Raw genomic sequence first — 16,111 nt, forward strand, 5'->3', positions numbered from 1 at the left:
AGACACATTCTCTGCCTGACAGAAGCGGATCACCCTCTATTATAAGGTCACTGTAGATTTAGCCATGAACTAAATGAAATATCCACACCGTGAAAAGAGAGATAAATGGCAAATAAAGCCACTTCTGCCCCTGCTGTCATGTCCTCATCTACTTGTAAGACAAGCTCTGTGCTGTGTATGAACCGTGTATGTTGTCCTTATAGAACATTAAAATGATTTTTGATAAATCTGTAATAATATGAAGGAATTCTCCATATTGATAGATTGCAGCTGTTTTATCTGGATTTTGAATTTAGCATGACATTGTTTTAGAATGAACAGAAATGTCTGTAAAATTAACAGATAATTTCCTGGCACTTTGTTGTAACAAACAGAGGTCATAGGGATAATTAAATAAATTATAAAAGAAATGTGCAATGCCAGACAAAAATCTTTAATAATATGACAATCATACAGTAAATAATGCTTTGTAGGGAAAATACATTAATGCATTAAAACAAAAGTCTACGCAAACCAGTGCCAACCCATATCAGCTAAATATTTAAAGCAATAAATCACAACTTTTTCAAGCAGAAATAATAGCAACTGTAGCATCAACGGCTAAACGTACGTAAATAATTTACATTTCAAAAGGATGAGATAATATGTATCATTATAAAAGCTAAGTTAAACATACACCAACAATCTTTCCAAAGTTTACAAACTGCCATGCTCACACTTCCCAAAAAACACCACCAAGTATTAAAAGGGTACAATGCAACAACTGTAGGCTTTGTGTTTGTTGGAGCAGTGCGAGTTAGCTTTAAAATAACATTTTGCAAAATAACATTCTAGAATATGATGACACAAGCTTTATAAAGATGTAACTGAAATGCAGTGTCATGAGGGCAAACAGTACAATGGCACAGTGGTGATACTTAGAATCTCACAGACTCGTTTTGACACAGAAATATGTTCTTGTGATATAAAACAGTAAACATTTTGTTGATTGGAATGTCTGTTTTGAATAAGTAAAAATATAAAATCCTAGAAATGAAGAAAAACTCACATTCACACAGATTGCAACTTAAGACTTAACAGTAGCAGTCATAATGGCAACATCATGCAAAATACATTGTCTGCAATGAATTTAAGTGACCCTTGCTGCTTTTTACATAAAACGTAACAACTATGTAACTGCAGAGGTACATATTTCAGTGTGGTATAATTATTACACAAAAAAACCTAAGCCATATGTTCATAAACAACTTGATAATTGTAAATAATTGCAGTAACTTTATACATTGTTCCAAACATGTGTATCTTTCTTTTAATATTGTGGCAGTCCACATTGAAACAAATATTTTTTTAAAGATTCTGTGTCTTCTTCCATTAATATTTCTCTCTTTAGAGATCTTTCTTGCTCCATATTTTCACTCGGATCTCTTTCGTCTAATATTTGCTTCTCCCCACTCCTGTTTATTTCATTCTCCATCTCTAGCTGTCCTGGGAGCCACTGCCCTTGTTCTTGTTGCGGCTGAGAGGGAAGGTGGATTTGCTCTGAGGTTGGGTCATTTTACTGGCCAAATGAACGAAAGGCTCAATAAGTGTTCGTCTGTCGGTCACTGACACCTCCCACAGCCTGACCTTCTCCTGCCGTGCCCACTGCTGAGCCGCCTCACTGTCCACTCTCCTCTGATCTTGCAGGTCAAACTTATTACCCAGAACAACAATCGTCACCTGTGACGAGATAAACATATATTTACATGCATGGTTTAACCTTGCGAGTAACTTTAACAAGGAAACAAACCTCTTTTTTGTCACGGCAGCGGTCGATCTCTTTCTTCAAGAGCTCCATGCGTTTGAAGGACTCTTTGCTGTCAATGCTGTAGACGAGCACGAATCCGTCTGCGAAGCTGAAGTATTGCCGCGGGAACTCCTGACCATCACGCAGCCCTCGCGTGTCATAAAACCGCACCTGCTCTCGGGTGCCGCGGTCCGTCTCCACAGACCCTATGTAAATGTCCTCCAGCGTCTCCATGGTTTCAGAACCTGAAAATAAAGTGGTATGTAAATTTAATCAGTTGTGGGACACTTTGAAACTTCTTTCAGGTACGTGCTGTCAAAATACTTACCTACAACATGGTTGGCATACAGTAACTGCTCTAAAACAGCAGTTTTACCCACTGACCCTTGGCCGCACACTACCACCTTACAGCTCTTGCCCATGATCAGGAACAACCGCTCACAGTCTTCATAAAATAAACACACACAGGGACAAAACGTGGGTTTAAAGAAAACACAGTCTGAAGAAAGCATACATATTTTTAACAAATATATGAGCCTGTATAAGGCTCTCACATTGAAACTAACATAACACATCAACAACGTCAGTTACGTGTGACAATAAGGCATAAATCAGTAACATAACGTATAAAATGTGTCTTTATTCAACATAGTAACGTTATATGATGTTTTAAGACTATAAAAGCCCTGGACTTCTCTCTTTTAACAAAAAGGCATTATTCATTCATCATTGTCACAGTTTTGGTAAACTATAATAATAAAATCACATGACGGGCTACTGGTTTGCATACACCTGCAGCGTCTTTAAAGCATTATTTTATCACCCTGTCATTACTGTCAGAGATCGTCAAACTACTATACATTGACTTAGTCATATTTTATAGAATTTGTATGTTAAAAACCATTTTAAAACAAAAATAATTCAAGAAAACGTTTAAAGAAGCTAAGATGTACTCACCCAAACGCACTTCCTGTTTATGGCAAATGCCATCAGCCTTCGACGAAACACGACACCGTTTCCGCTGAGCTTCAGTGCGCCCTCATCTAACGGGAGGACAAGCCCATGCAAAACAAGTTCAGTTTCAATTTCAAGCCATGTCTAACAATTTCATATTTTATTAAAACAAATAAATCTAAACATACAATAGACCGGCGTAACACAATGGGCTATATATCAAAGCCAATATATGAATACCAAATTACGCTGTAGTCTAAAATAAAAAAATGAAGAGCGTGAGAGAATGTGAAGTCTTCAAAAATGTATCATATTGACCCATAAATAAAACATTTTTACATTAAAAAGGGTTTGATGTAATGTGTTAATTAAGTCAGATTCAATTAATACAGATTCAGATAAAAATTCAATTCCTTTCTATAGCGCTTTTCACAATTTTGCATAGTTGCAAAGCAGCTTTACCGAAAAAATAGCACAAACAGTAGAGACATAAAAAGCAGTAAATAAACAAGCATGACAGAAAATGCATTTAACACAACATTAGAGAAACTATTAAAAAAACAGGGACGTTATAAAATACACAAATAATTTGCTGCCATGATGCATATTAACATTACTTAATGTAAAAATAATACTGTCGCATTGTATTAAAACGGTAGTATTCATAGCGATATGAACGTGTAATTAACTGGAAGGTTTAATTTAACTATAAAATATGGTTTAGTTTAAACTGCATAGTCTTTCTGCACACTCTTTTGTAGGGTCTCGCATCCGTTAACCTAAAATGGGCATGTTGCGCACGCCCGCGGAAGGCGGAGCTGAGGGCAGTATGAAAGGCTCACATGCCTCGTTTCTCATCCTCCGCCTCTCTACAGCAAAATGGCGACTGTTGACTACGACTCCTCCGTGGATCAAGAGATGGACGTAACCAGTGACGAGGAGTTAGAGAGGTAACTGAAAACAGAAAGCACCTTAATCTTAAACCGACTGACCCACCCGTATCCCAGCTGCGTTTTAGGGAAGCTCCAAATGGTCTTATGAACGTCTAAGGACCCTCGGTATGGTGATTGCCGCATAACTTGAAAATCAAGGGGTGTCGATGGCCTAGTGTGCCATGCAGCCGTTTATTTGCTACTGAGGTGCCTTTCGGTGAACATGGTTTTTATTCGTATACACATTACGTTAGCGCTGACCTTATAATGTGATGTTCAAGGGTGTCGTGCCTCGTGCTCTTACGACAGCTGTGCTGTTTGCCGTGACACAGTTTTATGGTGAGAATTAGGTTGAAGTGTGACATCAGCGCGCTTAGTTCATAGACGTGATACGGTTCCATATACGCGCGTGACAACCGAACCATCCGGTTTCACACCGGTGATGCTTTGTTGCGCCGAGGAATAGAAACATTGGTATCGTTTCGCTTGATACGAATGCGCAGTGACTACAATGTAGCGCGCGCACACGCATAAAGAGAAATGGTCTATAGGGGAAATGACGTGCTGTTAGGGTTGGTCGCCTATATATCTTGTATTTGGGACCGCTACCTCTAAAGTGGGGCAGGTATTTGTAATACTTGCAAGCTATGGAAAACGTAAAGCGTCAAAATTAGATGTCATTCGAGTGAGGGGTTCCCCTTTTAACGCATGGGCAATATGTAAAACTGAGTTAACTATTTGGTTGTGTAGTCCCCTTCTGGAACTTTCAGTTTATATTCAGTTTCTGTAGGCGAGTACATGACGTAAAACGTTCATCCACGTTGACTCGTCGCGTCCGGTTACCGAACTGTAAACGGACTCGCGAGGATGTGACCCGCGTGTCTGACTTGACTTTTCTCACCTCGTGTAAAGTTTAATTACTGTATTACCTGTCACTCACACTACTGTAATGTTACAGACTCGCTCTATGCCAAAATACCCCTGTGTCTTTATTTACACGCGCATTTAAACAAAGTGACTTTCAGGGCAGGCGGTGTATACGTTTTATCAGTTTGCTTGTTCCCTGGGATTGAAACCCATGACCTTTGCGCCACTAACACCAACAGGAACTAAATACTGTAAATGTGTGTAATTTAGGCATAATTAGTATAACTCATAGAAACATCTTCAGGCTGGACATTGATCTAGACAATCTGTGTCAGGTCATGACTCATTTACCTGCTCTCTGTGTGATTCACACCATTCAAATCCCGTTCCCATCAGAACAAACCAGCCTTCTTCACTCTAAGGAGGGTGTGTGTGACGTCATTGCATAGAACTGAGCAAAATTCTATATTTGCATAACCACACAGATGGGGAATGTTCCAGAGATAAAGACGCCATCACCAGCCGTGTGATATTTATTTGTTTGTTTGTTTATTTATATAGCATATATAAAAACAACTCATGTTGACCAAAGTGCTTTCCAGAAAGACAACATATAAAATAGAATGACCAAAATTAAGACGGCATAAAACAACATGACAAAGCACTAAGGGTGTTTCACACCTAGTTTGTTTGAGCCCTCCAAACGCTCTCGGAGCAGTTCAGCGTGTATATGTGAACAATCCAAGGCCACGTTCATACAGCACCAGAATACTGTTGTCAATCCTGTATTTGAGTCCTTAATACGGTTGTGTTCGCTAGGGCTGTCACGATTATTAAATAATCGTCTCATCACGATGGTTTCAGATCATCGCAATTATTGCACATCTCTATAGAAGACACTAGGGGGAGCTGTAGTGCATCTGCATACTTAAATAATATTATGCTGCCCATAGTGCACTTAATATAGTGCAGCAGGCGCCGTCATTTTCCTCGCTCGTCTCTATTCCTGCCATATTTATTCTCCGCTCTCTGCTTTGAGCTGCTAGGTTCACCTTTGGGCCTGCGATCTAGCCAATAGTATAATAGCACCTACTTGGCGGGTATAAAGATAGTAATGCCCCTTCTGATTGGTCCAATTTGGACAATCTAAGCATGCAACACACAAATGATTGACACATGAAACAAATTTAATTTATCGCAACTCTCTGCGATATGGATATCGCATACTATTATCAAGGTAACGATAATTTTTCGCTATATCGTGCAGCCCTAATACAAACATGCACGGTATGTGGAAGTACAGCGTTTTTCAACCTTAAATTGTGTATTCACATTGCATTACATCTAAAACAAACAATAATAATTGTTTTAGCTGTGTCATATGACCGCTTTAATTTATTTGGTGAAGCGCAATAAGATCACACGCAAAAATACGGAAGCTAGACGTTAACGTTAATAGCGCTGTCAATATGGATATTTCTTTTAAACAAATGCATCGATTCGCTTCAGAAGACCTTTGTTAAGACCACAGAGCCGTGTCGAGCAGTTCTTTGATCGCTGGATGCACTTTTTTGAGCTTCAAAAAATTGACCACCATTCAATCCCATTCTACCGCTTGGAAGTAAAATGATTCGTGGTATTATAACTTCAACTGCACTGCATTATTTTCCAAGAAGAAAGTCATATTCAGTGAGGATGCCTTGAGGGGTGAGTAAAATATGGGGAAATTTTGTTTCTTTCCTGAAGTATCCCTTTAAGTGAACTGGGTTCGGTTCATTTAAAACAAACTCACACCAAATGCCCAAGCAAGTAGATGTCCTCTTAAAAGTACTTTAAAATGATCTAGTGATGCACAACATCTGATTTCCAGTGGCAGGTCTTTCCAGAGATGGGGTGCTGCAACCGAAAAGGCACAGTCTCCTCTTGACTTTAGGCGGGATTTCGAGACCTTTAATAGGAGTTTGTGTGATGACCTCAGTGGCTGTGTTGTGGAATAAAACTGGATCATGCAGAGTTGCTGATCCTGACATGCCTTAACTGTGACTGAATGTGAGAATTTTCAGGTTTGTGTAGTGGATGTCCAGTATGTTTTTTTTTATGGCTCATATAACACGAATGTATTACAGTAAATAAAAGACATGCAGAACATGTATTTTGCATACTGGCTTGTAGCTTAACATCAACATGGTGGACATTGTATAACAATTTAAAGGTTTTTCATGCTATATAATGTTGGTATCTCATCTACCTCAGCTTATTTTGTGGGACAAAGGCTTTTGAGACTGGGGAAACAGCATATTGTTTAGAAGTTACTGAAAACAATGTGAATCTGGGGACTGCAGGATGCTTTGATCGGCCAATCAGAATCAGTGCTGTAGTTTTACTCATTACCCAAAATCTTGTTATACCCAGAACCCTCAGAGTTGAAGTTGGCCCGTTCTACTTTTGTTGTAATGTCATTCTATTTTCATGTAATTTTTTGCCATGTGCATCTTGGTTGGTACATGTGTTTCCATGTAAAATGATAACGAATGAATGAATAAATAGATAACATGATGAAAATAATAAATGACTAAAGTTAATAATGGGACGCTTGGCTGTCACTTTCTAAACATTTGCTGCCCTTCGTTGTTTCCCACAATACACAATCCCAAATGACCCTGTATGTCTGCGAGCTGTCTTCTGATCCACATGTGTGTGGTGGAGTTACAGTACGTATGGTTGTTTTAAATTTGACCCGCACTGGTGGTAGTGAACGTTCTATGTTTAGCAGCCTGTACTGCCGGTATACCCTTCCCCCAGACACCTTAACGGACATGTTGTGTGTTGGAAAATTGTTTACACCTATGTAGACACGGTTTCTTCCTGAGTTGTGGGTCCAGTTCTTGAGTGGGATGATTTGGAGTTTTGAAATATGAGCTGCACATGCAGAACTGCAGTCTAGCAACATCTTCTAATCTACAGGCTATGGGCTATTTTTGTGAAGACATAAAAAAGATGTTGTGCCATATGTGAACTAGCACAGAAGGTAGTTGTGTGTGGGAGCAGCGTTTGATTCAAGTTCTCTGATCCAAACCGTACGTAGGCAGCATTTTGAGGCACGGTAGGCAGGCAGGTTCCAGATGTTAGAGCTGTTCCAAAAGGTAGGCATCTTTGGAAGAAAGACTACCATAGTAGGACAAATTTCTTTTTGATCTGAAGAGCACAAAATATATTTTGAAGAATGTAGGAACGCAAACAGTTCTGGGGTACTTACTACCATTGTCATTTTCCTACTATGGTAGGTAATGGTGGCCAAGAACTGTTCAGAGCGTCATAAGAACAAAGAAATGTATACAGATTTGTACCAACTCGAGAGTGAGTAAATGATGACAGATTTAGTTTTTGGTTGAACTGTCTCTTTAGTTTGATTTTTGAGCCTTGTCACATGTAAACTTTTTCACGATGTTTCTGTTCTTCTATATCGAGATGTATCATTTTTGTGTGTTTGTGTTATGAATCTGTAGGGAAGCTGAAGGCTTTAAAGAACAGGGTAATGCCTACTATGTCAAGAAGGACTATGCTGAAGCATTCAACTTCTACACCAAAGCCATCGGTAAGAACCCCTTAAAAGTCTGTTAGACTGTTGATGTAGTTTGTGCCTTTCTGTCCCTTCCCACACAATCTTTCTGTCTGGTTTGCGCTCTATCTCTGCCTCTCTATAGAAGTCTTTTGGATTTCCTTTGTCACTGGTTTGTTCCTACGATCCTCTGAATCATATATTGCCCTGAGAAATTGAATAGTCATGTTGGAGAAATTTTCGCTCCAGAGCACCCTTTCCCTACAGAGTTTTCTTGAAGTATCTAAAATAAGCTTTTGTCACGGTGACCATGCTTTAAAAAGGTTTTGGTGACCTTTTTCTATTCCGGCAGTGATAAAAATAACCATTAATAAAAGGCTTTCTGCGTTCTTCCCAGAGTTCCTCTTTTCTTTTTACATCTGTGTGGCATTACGTCTGTTGTCACCTTTTGTTTATGTCCTTTTACCAGACCTGTGTCCAAAAAATGTCAGCTACTATGGCAACCGTGCAGCCACATTGATGATGCTGAGCCGCTACAGAGAGGCATTGGAGGACTCCCAGCTGGCCGTGCGACTAGACAACACCTTCATGAAGGTTAGACCTCAAGCGAATGATCAAGTACTTTTGATGTTACAAATGACAAAAAAACACCACCTTTTTATAAAATTGTCTCTAGCGTCAAAGTAGTGCACCTGTTCTGAAATGTTGTCTTCCAAATACAACTGAAGGGGTCCAGCTTGTCTTATTCTTTGTTCGACCTAAATTTGCATGGGTGACATGCTAGATTCTGCACACCTTGTAATCAGGGTAAAATATCTCTGTGCAATGAGACCTGCATTACCACAACATTTGCATCGCAGGACAAAAGCTAGCTGTAGTGTTTTTAAAACATGCCTCCACTTGCAGCATTGATTCTCTGACTGTACCCATGCCTGGTGCCAGCCATCTTATACATCTGGATTTGTTTATTATTGATGTTGGAAGTGAAATCACGGATCTTCGTAATCACACATTTTTTTTTAGGCGTTTGTGTCAGTCGCTCATGATCGTTTTGATCCGCAGGGTCACATGCGTGAGGGCAAATGCCACCTGCTGCTCGGCAACGCAATGGCCGCCGGCCGCTGCTTCCAGAAGATTCTAGACCTGGAACCAGACAACAGCCAGGCCCAACAGGAGGTACAGATAGCATAAATAAACTATGGCAGGCATGAATAATTGCCTGTAAATTCTTGAAAAACATCCGATTGACCTCCCGTGTCTGTTGCAGATGAAGAATGCAGAATCCATCCTGGAGTTCGAGCGAATGGCTGAGATTAGCTTTGAAAAGCGAGACTTTAGGATGGTGAGTATCTTCAAGACCCATAAAAACGATCTGAAGATCAGACAGATCTGTACAGATCGGACTTGCAACTGTTTGTCTCTGTGCAGGTGGTTTTCTGTATGGATCGGGCACTGGAGTCTGCATCTGCATGTCACAGGTTCAAGGTGCTTAAAGCTGAATGTCTGGCACTGCTAGGACGTTATCCAGAGGCCCAATCTGTTGCTAGGTAACCGCGCCACACTATTATGGGAACTGTTACTCAACCAAAATTCTACTTATATGTATTCCATTTGAACATAATCGATAGTAAATGTCAGTATTGTTAATTTTCTCTTCTATATAAGGAAACTCAGTTGTTATTGGCTTTATTAGTATAGCCAAGTAATTGTTTATGCATTATTGGTTACTTTGTTGGTATAACTGCCTGGAACTTTTACATTTTAGTAATATTTTAGCTTTTGACCACTGTTCTTTGATCAGTATTGACCAATGAAAAATCCATATACGTCTCACTCTTGCTCTTTACCTTTAGTGACATTTTGCGGATGGACTCCACAAACGGTGATGCCCTGTATGTGCGGGGATTATGTCTGTACTATGAAGATTGTATCGATAAAGCTGTGCAGTTCTTCATTCAAGCACTCCGCATGGCACCAGACCATGAAAAAGCCCGTCTAGCCTGCAGAGTAAGATTGAACAAATATAAAGAGAATGAAGATCTGCTAAGGGTAGATGGAACAAAATGTACTAGATTTCACACTGTTTAAATAGCAAGTGTATTTTCATGGGTTTAAATTTAAAGGGGCCAAAACAACTTGGTGCATCAAAACCAATTTGTGATGGCTGAATGTCACAACCGTGTCCATCTTTGAGTAACTTTATTGCATATACATATATGAGCATTATTTCCAAAAATAACGTAATTCTGTCAAGAAAGTAAAAAAGCATTTTATAATTACCCAAAAATCAAACACGTCACGTCTGAATCACCTCTAAATGTTAAAAGCTGGCTTATGGTTAGAATATTAAAGCTAAAAATATCAAAATAGCAGATTTATGGCATTAATCTCTTCACTGAATACTTGCCAACTAAGAAAAAAATTCATGATCAATCTGTTTTCAAATCAACGTAAATTGAATATTACAACGCCGACTTCTGTCAAAAATGAACACGCACAATACATTTACGAGCAGCCGAGGTCCAGGGAGTGCATGCATTTCCTGGATGATCTTGAGCGCTATCTTAAGCAAAGTTCACATTACACAACTTTAAACGTCGGCCGATCGCTGAGCTGTTCAGACAACATGACTTGCTCTCTGTGAAGTCTGGAGTCTTTAAGTTGTTAACCTGTTCACACTACGTAAATGATCTGCAACAGGATGTGACACACTACACGAGCTGTGAACAATTCTGTCACCCAGCGACTCAATCCGGTCCCCGAACCACATTTTGTCAAGATAAAATGCGAGAAGTGGAATGGAAAACATGCAATGCGGGAATTGTTTATGTGAAAATGGACGTCGGAAAGAAATTTGCGCTTCAAGCTGTTTGCTTGATGATCCGCTCGTAAAAACCTAGAAAAAGGAAAAAACAAAGGATATGGGTGAAAGAATGGATCAGCATACAGGGGCAGTTCTGGTGACCTCAACCCATGGCTTGCTGTCATTGGCTGTGGCTCGTCGCGTCACTTGACATCACATGATGTCGAGTCAGACGACAGCTCCAGATATTTATCATGCTAGATATTTGTCTGACGTCTGCGAGGCATCAGTGGCGCGTTCACACTACATAATTGGCAAACATTAATCGTACGCTGTTTTGCCCCCGATCACAGCCCGACCTGTCGGCGAGCTCAACGTCTTGCAAATCGGGCTTTAAATCATGTAGCGTGAACTTGGCATTAGTTGTTTAAAAGATAAAAGCAGTAATCAAAGTTTGATGAAATGTTTCATTTTTCCTTTTAAAAGACAATACATTTTTATATGACTTTCCGTTAACTACCCCTTAGCAGATTTGACACTTTCTGTATATAAATAGATTATACAGGCTTTTTTATTTCAGTTTTTTTATACAGTGTAATTTTAATTTTTCTGACTGATTGCTTCTCTTTTATAGAATGCTAAAGCTCTGAAGGCAAAGAAAGAAGAAGGGAACAAGGCGTTTAAAGAGGGCAGCTATGAAGAAGCTTATAACCTCTACTCTGAAGCCCTGACCATCGACCCAAACAACATTAAAACCAACGCTAAGCTCTACTGCAACCGAGCCACTGTTGGATCCAAGGTTAGATGCAAGGTTTCAAATATGTTGGATTTCTGTATTTACAGTAATTCATGTTTAATTATGTCATGGTAGATAAAGAAACATAATTGTTAGTTGTCCTCTCGAAAAATCGTGTATCTGTGTTGCCCTGCAGTCAACAACAACAATTGTCAACTACAGGCTAACATATAACAACACATTACAAATACAACCAACATTAAACACCAAACATCCCATTCACAACAGCAAAATCACACAGGAGTACAGAGACACCTGTGGCATCACAGAGATTTATTTAACAAGGCTATACTGGAGAATATAAAAGATCTTTGTGCACGGGCAGTCTGTAGCAACGGTACCCTACATCTTCGACCATATGGTAACAACTCGTATTCACCATAAAGAGAATTATATGGCTTTTCCTCCCGACCTGAGATTCACATAATATTGTCATAGCATGTTGTTGTTGCAATCCTGCAATTTACTTGCCATATTTACAATCTTATTCAATTTGTTTTTATTTACTACAGACAATGAAAAATACCAAGCAATGAAGTCGAAATACTCTCCACAATGAGCGATAGAAAAGAACCAGTATATGTGTATCCACACCAAACTGCCGAAGCTTACGCATGAAATACAGTATAATCATTGCAGCACTTTCTTATAAATGGCCCCTGTATTTGCACCCCATGTCAATTTTGCATCAATTACTGTCCCCAAATATTTGTATTCATCTACTACTTCAATGCGCTCACCATTGACAGTTATATGTTGGTATGTATCACCGCCTGTTCTGAAATCAAATATCTGGTTGGTTTTACTGGTGTTTAACTGAAGGACACTGGATTGACTCCAATCAACAAACTCATCCACACATCTACCATACTCCACTTCATCTTCAGTGATCAAACCAACAATTGCTGTATCATCTGCATATTTAACTGTGAAAACATCAGATGATATACCCATACATTCATTTGTATAGAGAGTGAATAAAACTGGGGAGATAGTACTTCCCTGAGGGGCTCCTGTGTTGGTAATGATAGGGAAGACGAAGCAGAGTTTACCCTTACACTATTTGGTGGATAGTGTAGATAAGTTTTATCCCTATTTACATCTGCACCTATACTTTATTCACCAGATGTACATAGTGTACGTGTATAGAGTAAGTTTGGGATGTAACCGCGGTAGTTCTGAAACTGATGTGTTAATATCTTATTTTTGTCATTTGGCACTTTTGCATGATGTCTTGCTCTCTCACATGTGTCTTCAGTTACATAAACTGGATCAGGCCATTGAAGACTGTACAAAGGCTATTAAACTGGACGAGTCCTATATTAAGGCTTATTTGAGAAGAGCCCAGTGGTAAGTGTGCATTACACACGGTACATATGATTCAAGAATCATTTGTCTTTGGTCGAAGTGTTAAACCATGGGATGCTTGTTACCTTAGTTACATGGACACGGAGCAGTATGAAGAGGCCGTCAGAGACTATGAGAAGGTTTATCAAACAGAAAAGACTAAAGGTGCGTAATACACCCGACACATTCTATTCATATCTCTGTGTCTAATAACATCATATTGAACCTGGAACATTTTAATGTGTCAAATCTTTCATCTGCGGTGTGTTGCAGAACACAAGAACCTGTTGAAGAACGCTCAGTTAGAGCTGAAGAAAAGCAAGAGGAAAGATTATTACAAAGTTCTAGGGGTGGATAAAAATGCCACAGAAGATGCAATCAAGAAGGCTTACCGTAAACGTGCCCTTATGCACCATCCAGGTCAGAAATAGCGTTTATCAGCAGTGTTTCTAAAATTGTAATTTTGGTGCTTTGTCCTTTTGGCTTTGTTGACAAGTCAAAAACTTATTTTCGTTCATGAATCAGTCATGATTCATGTCCTCACATTCCCGTAACATTCATCTTGAAGGCTGACATAATGCACGATGATGTCACGAACATGTCAGTTCATAGGTGTGTCTGACGCATGGTTCACTAGAACGATGTCTGCTTTTTACAGACCGACACAGCGGAGCGAGTGCTGAGGTGCAGAAGGAGGAGGAGAAGAAGTTTAAGGAGGTTGGGGAGGCCTTTACCGTGCTGTCCGACCCCAAGAAGAAATCTCGCTATGACAGCGGTCATGATCTGGAGGATGATGACATGAACATGGGTTTGTTTACTGCACACATTCAGTTTCTCATACATTCAGAACAGCATTTCACCCTGTATTAAGGCTTTGCCTAGATTGATGATACAGGTTTTTTACTGTAATTCGGGTTTGCAGATGTAATTTTGTACTACGTAAGCCTGTGTACAGATAATAATAATAAATATAGTCAACATCTAATTAATCATTTTAATCCGGTAATCAATCATCTGTCTTTCTGTGCGTCTCTTCCAGACCTTGATGCCAACAACATCTTCAAAGCATTCTTTGGAAGTCCTGGTGGCTTTAGCTTTGAAGGTAATTCATGTAAGGCAACAATTCTTATTTTTTATTCAATCATCCTTTATTCACATTAACACCGCACAAGGGATAGTGTACAGTCAGCTGACCTTTATTGCGAAATAACAGGTTGAGCTGACTGTACATTACCTCACTTATTTAAACGTGCATGGCTTCACAAAGTTCACAGCATTTTTTATTACTATGTTTAATACATTTCTTCAGTGTAATTTTTCTTTTTTGTCTTTCTTGCAGCATCTGGACCTGGGAATTTCTTCTTCCAGTTTGGTTAACTTGGCAACTTCCAGTATGTATGCAGTAGTTCCACAACCGAATCCCCCAGAAACCGGTTTACTCATCTTCATCCCTGCTCTCTGGTGCAACAGGCCTTCGGCCCCACAGTTCGACTGCATCTGTGCCATTGACTTGTTTTACTGCTTTTGCACAAAGACAGCAACGGCAGGGGCATAACCATTCTGTACCAGACAAACATGATGCACTGTGTCTGTTTTGGCCCTTGTAAAACTGTTTTTTTTTTAACACTGTATCATCCAAAATTAACCCCTTTTTCCACATTCAAAAGAAATGAAGATGCCAATATATTTGTTTTGAAAAGCCTTGACCACAAAATAAGATGATTTGTTGGGTGGGGTGGGGCGGGGTGAGTGTAGGTGAAGTGTTTTATTAAGGTGCAAACCTGTCTTCGACAAATCCATCGTTTCTTCTTAAAACTGAGTATTTTGAGCATTCTGAGAAGACTCAGATCTCATTTTACTCTCACTCAATCCCTCAAGCTTACTGATCACAAACTGGTCCATCTGTATCCAAAGCATGTTGGTTAAAACCATGGAGTAATACAGGAAATGATTACTGCTAGAGACATGTGGATTGTTAAAACCTGTATAAAGTAATAATTCAACAGATTATATTTATGCAACATTGTAAAACAATTTACTTAAAGACTTCAGCAAACAATTACTATGTAAATGCAGCGCGTCATGCTGAGGCTCATAAGAATAATAATGCTGGTTCGTTGTTCCCTGTTCTGTTTCATTGATTCGGGCACACAAATGAATAGTTTGACTACTGCATACAAAGGTTAAGCGAGAGAAGGGTGGAGTTTTGGCATTCGAGCACCTGTTGGCCACACCCTTCTCTGTAAAGTTCATTTGTTAAATGTTGCCATTCAACCCCTCGCTGCGTTGTACATTTTACTGGAATGTAAGTGTTTCTTTTGTGTTGATACTTTGACTTTTTTTAACGGAGATACATTCACTTTTTTGATATGTATATTTATTGTAAATTTGCTGACGTGAGCTTTGGACGGATGGATGATCTTTAAATACACCAGGATCAGCACTCCCATGATTTAACCCCAGTGACAAAAATCTTGAATTCATTTCTCAGTTAAGAGTACTAATTTGATCTGGTTATATGTGGCTTAATTTCCACAGTGTGTGTGTAATATGGATGTGTGTAAATTTCAGGTGCGGTCAGTGAGCCATGTTCGGTGATCTCTACCATTTCAACTAAAGCCTTTAATGTTCTTCGAACATGGAACATTCTCGTGCTGTATTTGGCATGACAGTTTACTGTGTAGCCACGTGTAATGATTGAGCCTTTGTTCTGGATTACCTTTATTTTGAAAGCTCTCCGGTGTATTGAAAAGACATGTCCATGCTTACATTGCTCACTCTGCAAGAACAGTCTTGACTATGGACCGTTTTTAAAGCCATGTAAATAAAGTAAGCCTCTTTGTTTCCCCTTCACCGGATGTTTACTCCCTGTATCTCTTTAATACACAAAAACGATTTTGACAAAAGGCCATATTTTTTATATATTTTTTAAAATGCTAAACTAATTCAAAGTAATATACATGAAAATTTTCATTTCTGTAATTGCCTCGCAGTTCATTGGTTCCTCTGGGATTTGTTAGGCCCGTTGCTAGGATACAGAGGACGGGACGGTCCTAAACTAGAAAGT

At 39.3% G+C, this 16,111-nt stretch overlaps 2 protein-coding genes across 2 annotated transcripts; one reads left to right on the forward strand and one right to left on the reverse strand.

The window, feature by feature from the left end:
• Positions 1-836: 836 nt before the first annotated feature.
• Positions 837-2,841, reverse strand: nkiras2 (NFKB inhibitor interacting Ras-like 2). Its single transcript, XM_057346112.1, has 4 exons — positions 2,744-2,841; positions 2,115-2,231; positions 1,790-2,031; positions 837-1,719 (listed from the first exon to the last, which is right to left on the reverse strand). Exons 2-4 carry the CDS (start codon positions 2,206-2,208, stop codon positions 1,477-1,479), a joined length of 579 nt encoding a protein of 192 aa, XP_057202095.1. The 5' UTR covers positions 2,209-2,231; positions 2,744-2,841; the 3' UTR covers positions 837-1,476.
• A 683-nt stretch (positions 2,842-3,524) lies between these two features.
• dnajc7 (DnaJ (Hsp40) homolog, subfamily C, member 7) lies at positions 3,525-15,897 on the forward strand. Its single transcript, XM_057346111.1, is given in 15 exon segments — positions 3,525-3,593; positions 3,596-3,690; positions 8,046-8,134; positions 8,568-8,692; positions 9,161-9,274; positions 9,366-9,440; positions 9,527-9,645; positions 9,952-10,105; positions 11,536-11,700; positions 12,956-13,047; positions 13,136-13,209; positions 13,318-13,464; positions 13,703-13,852; positions 14,084-14,146; positions 14,384-15,897. Coding segments are annotated over 15 exon segments (1,569 nt in total). The 3' UTR covers positions 14,422-15,897.
• The last annotated feature ends 214 nt before the right edge of the window (positions 15,898-16,111 follow it).

Source organism: Triplophysa rosa, linkage group LG11 (genome assembly GCF_024868665.1).
Source record: "Triplophysa rosa linkage group LG11, Trosa_1v2, whole genome shotgun sequence".
Classification (NCBI taxonomy): Eukaryota; Metazoa; Chordata; class Actinopteri; order Cypriniformes; family Nemacheilidae; genus Triplophysa; species Triplophysa rosa.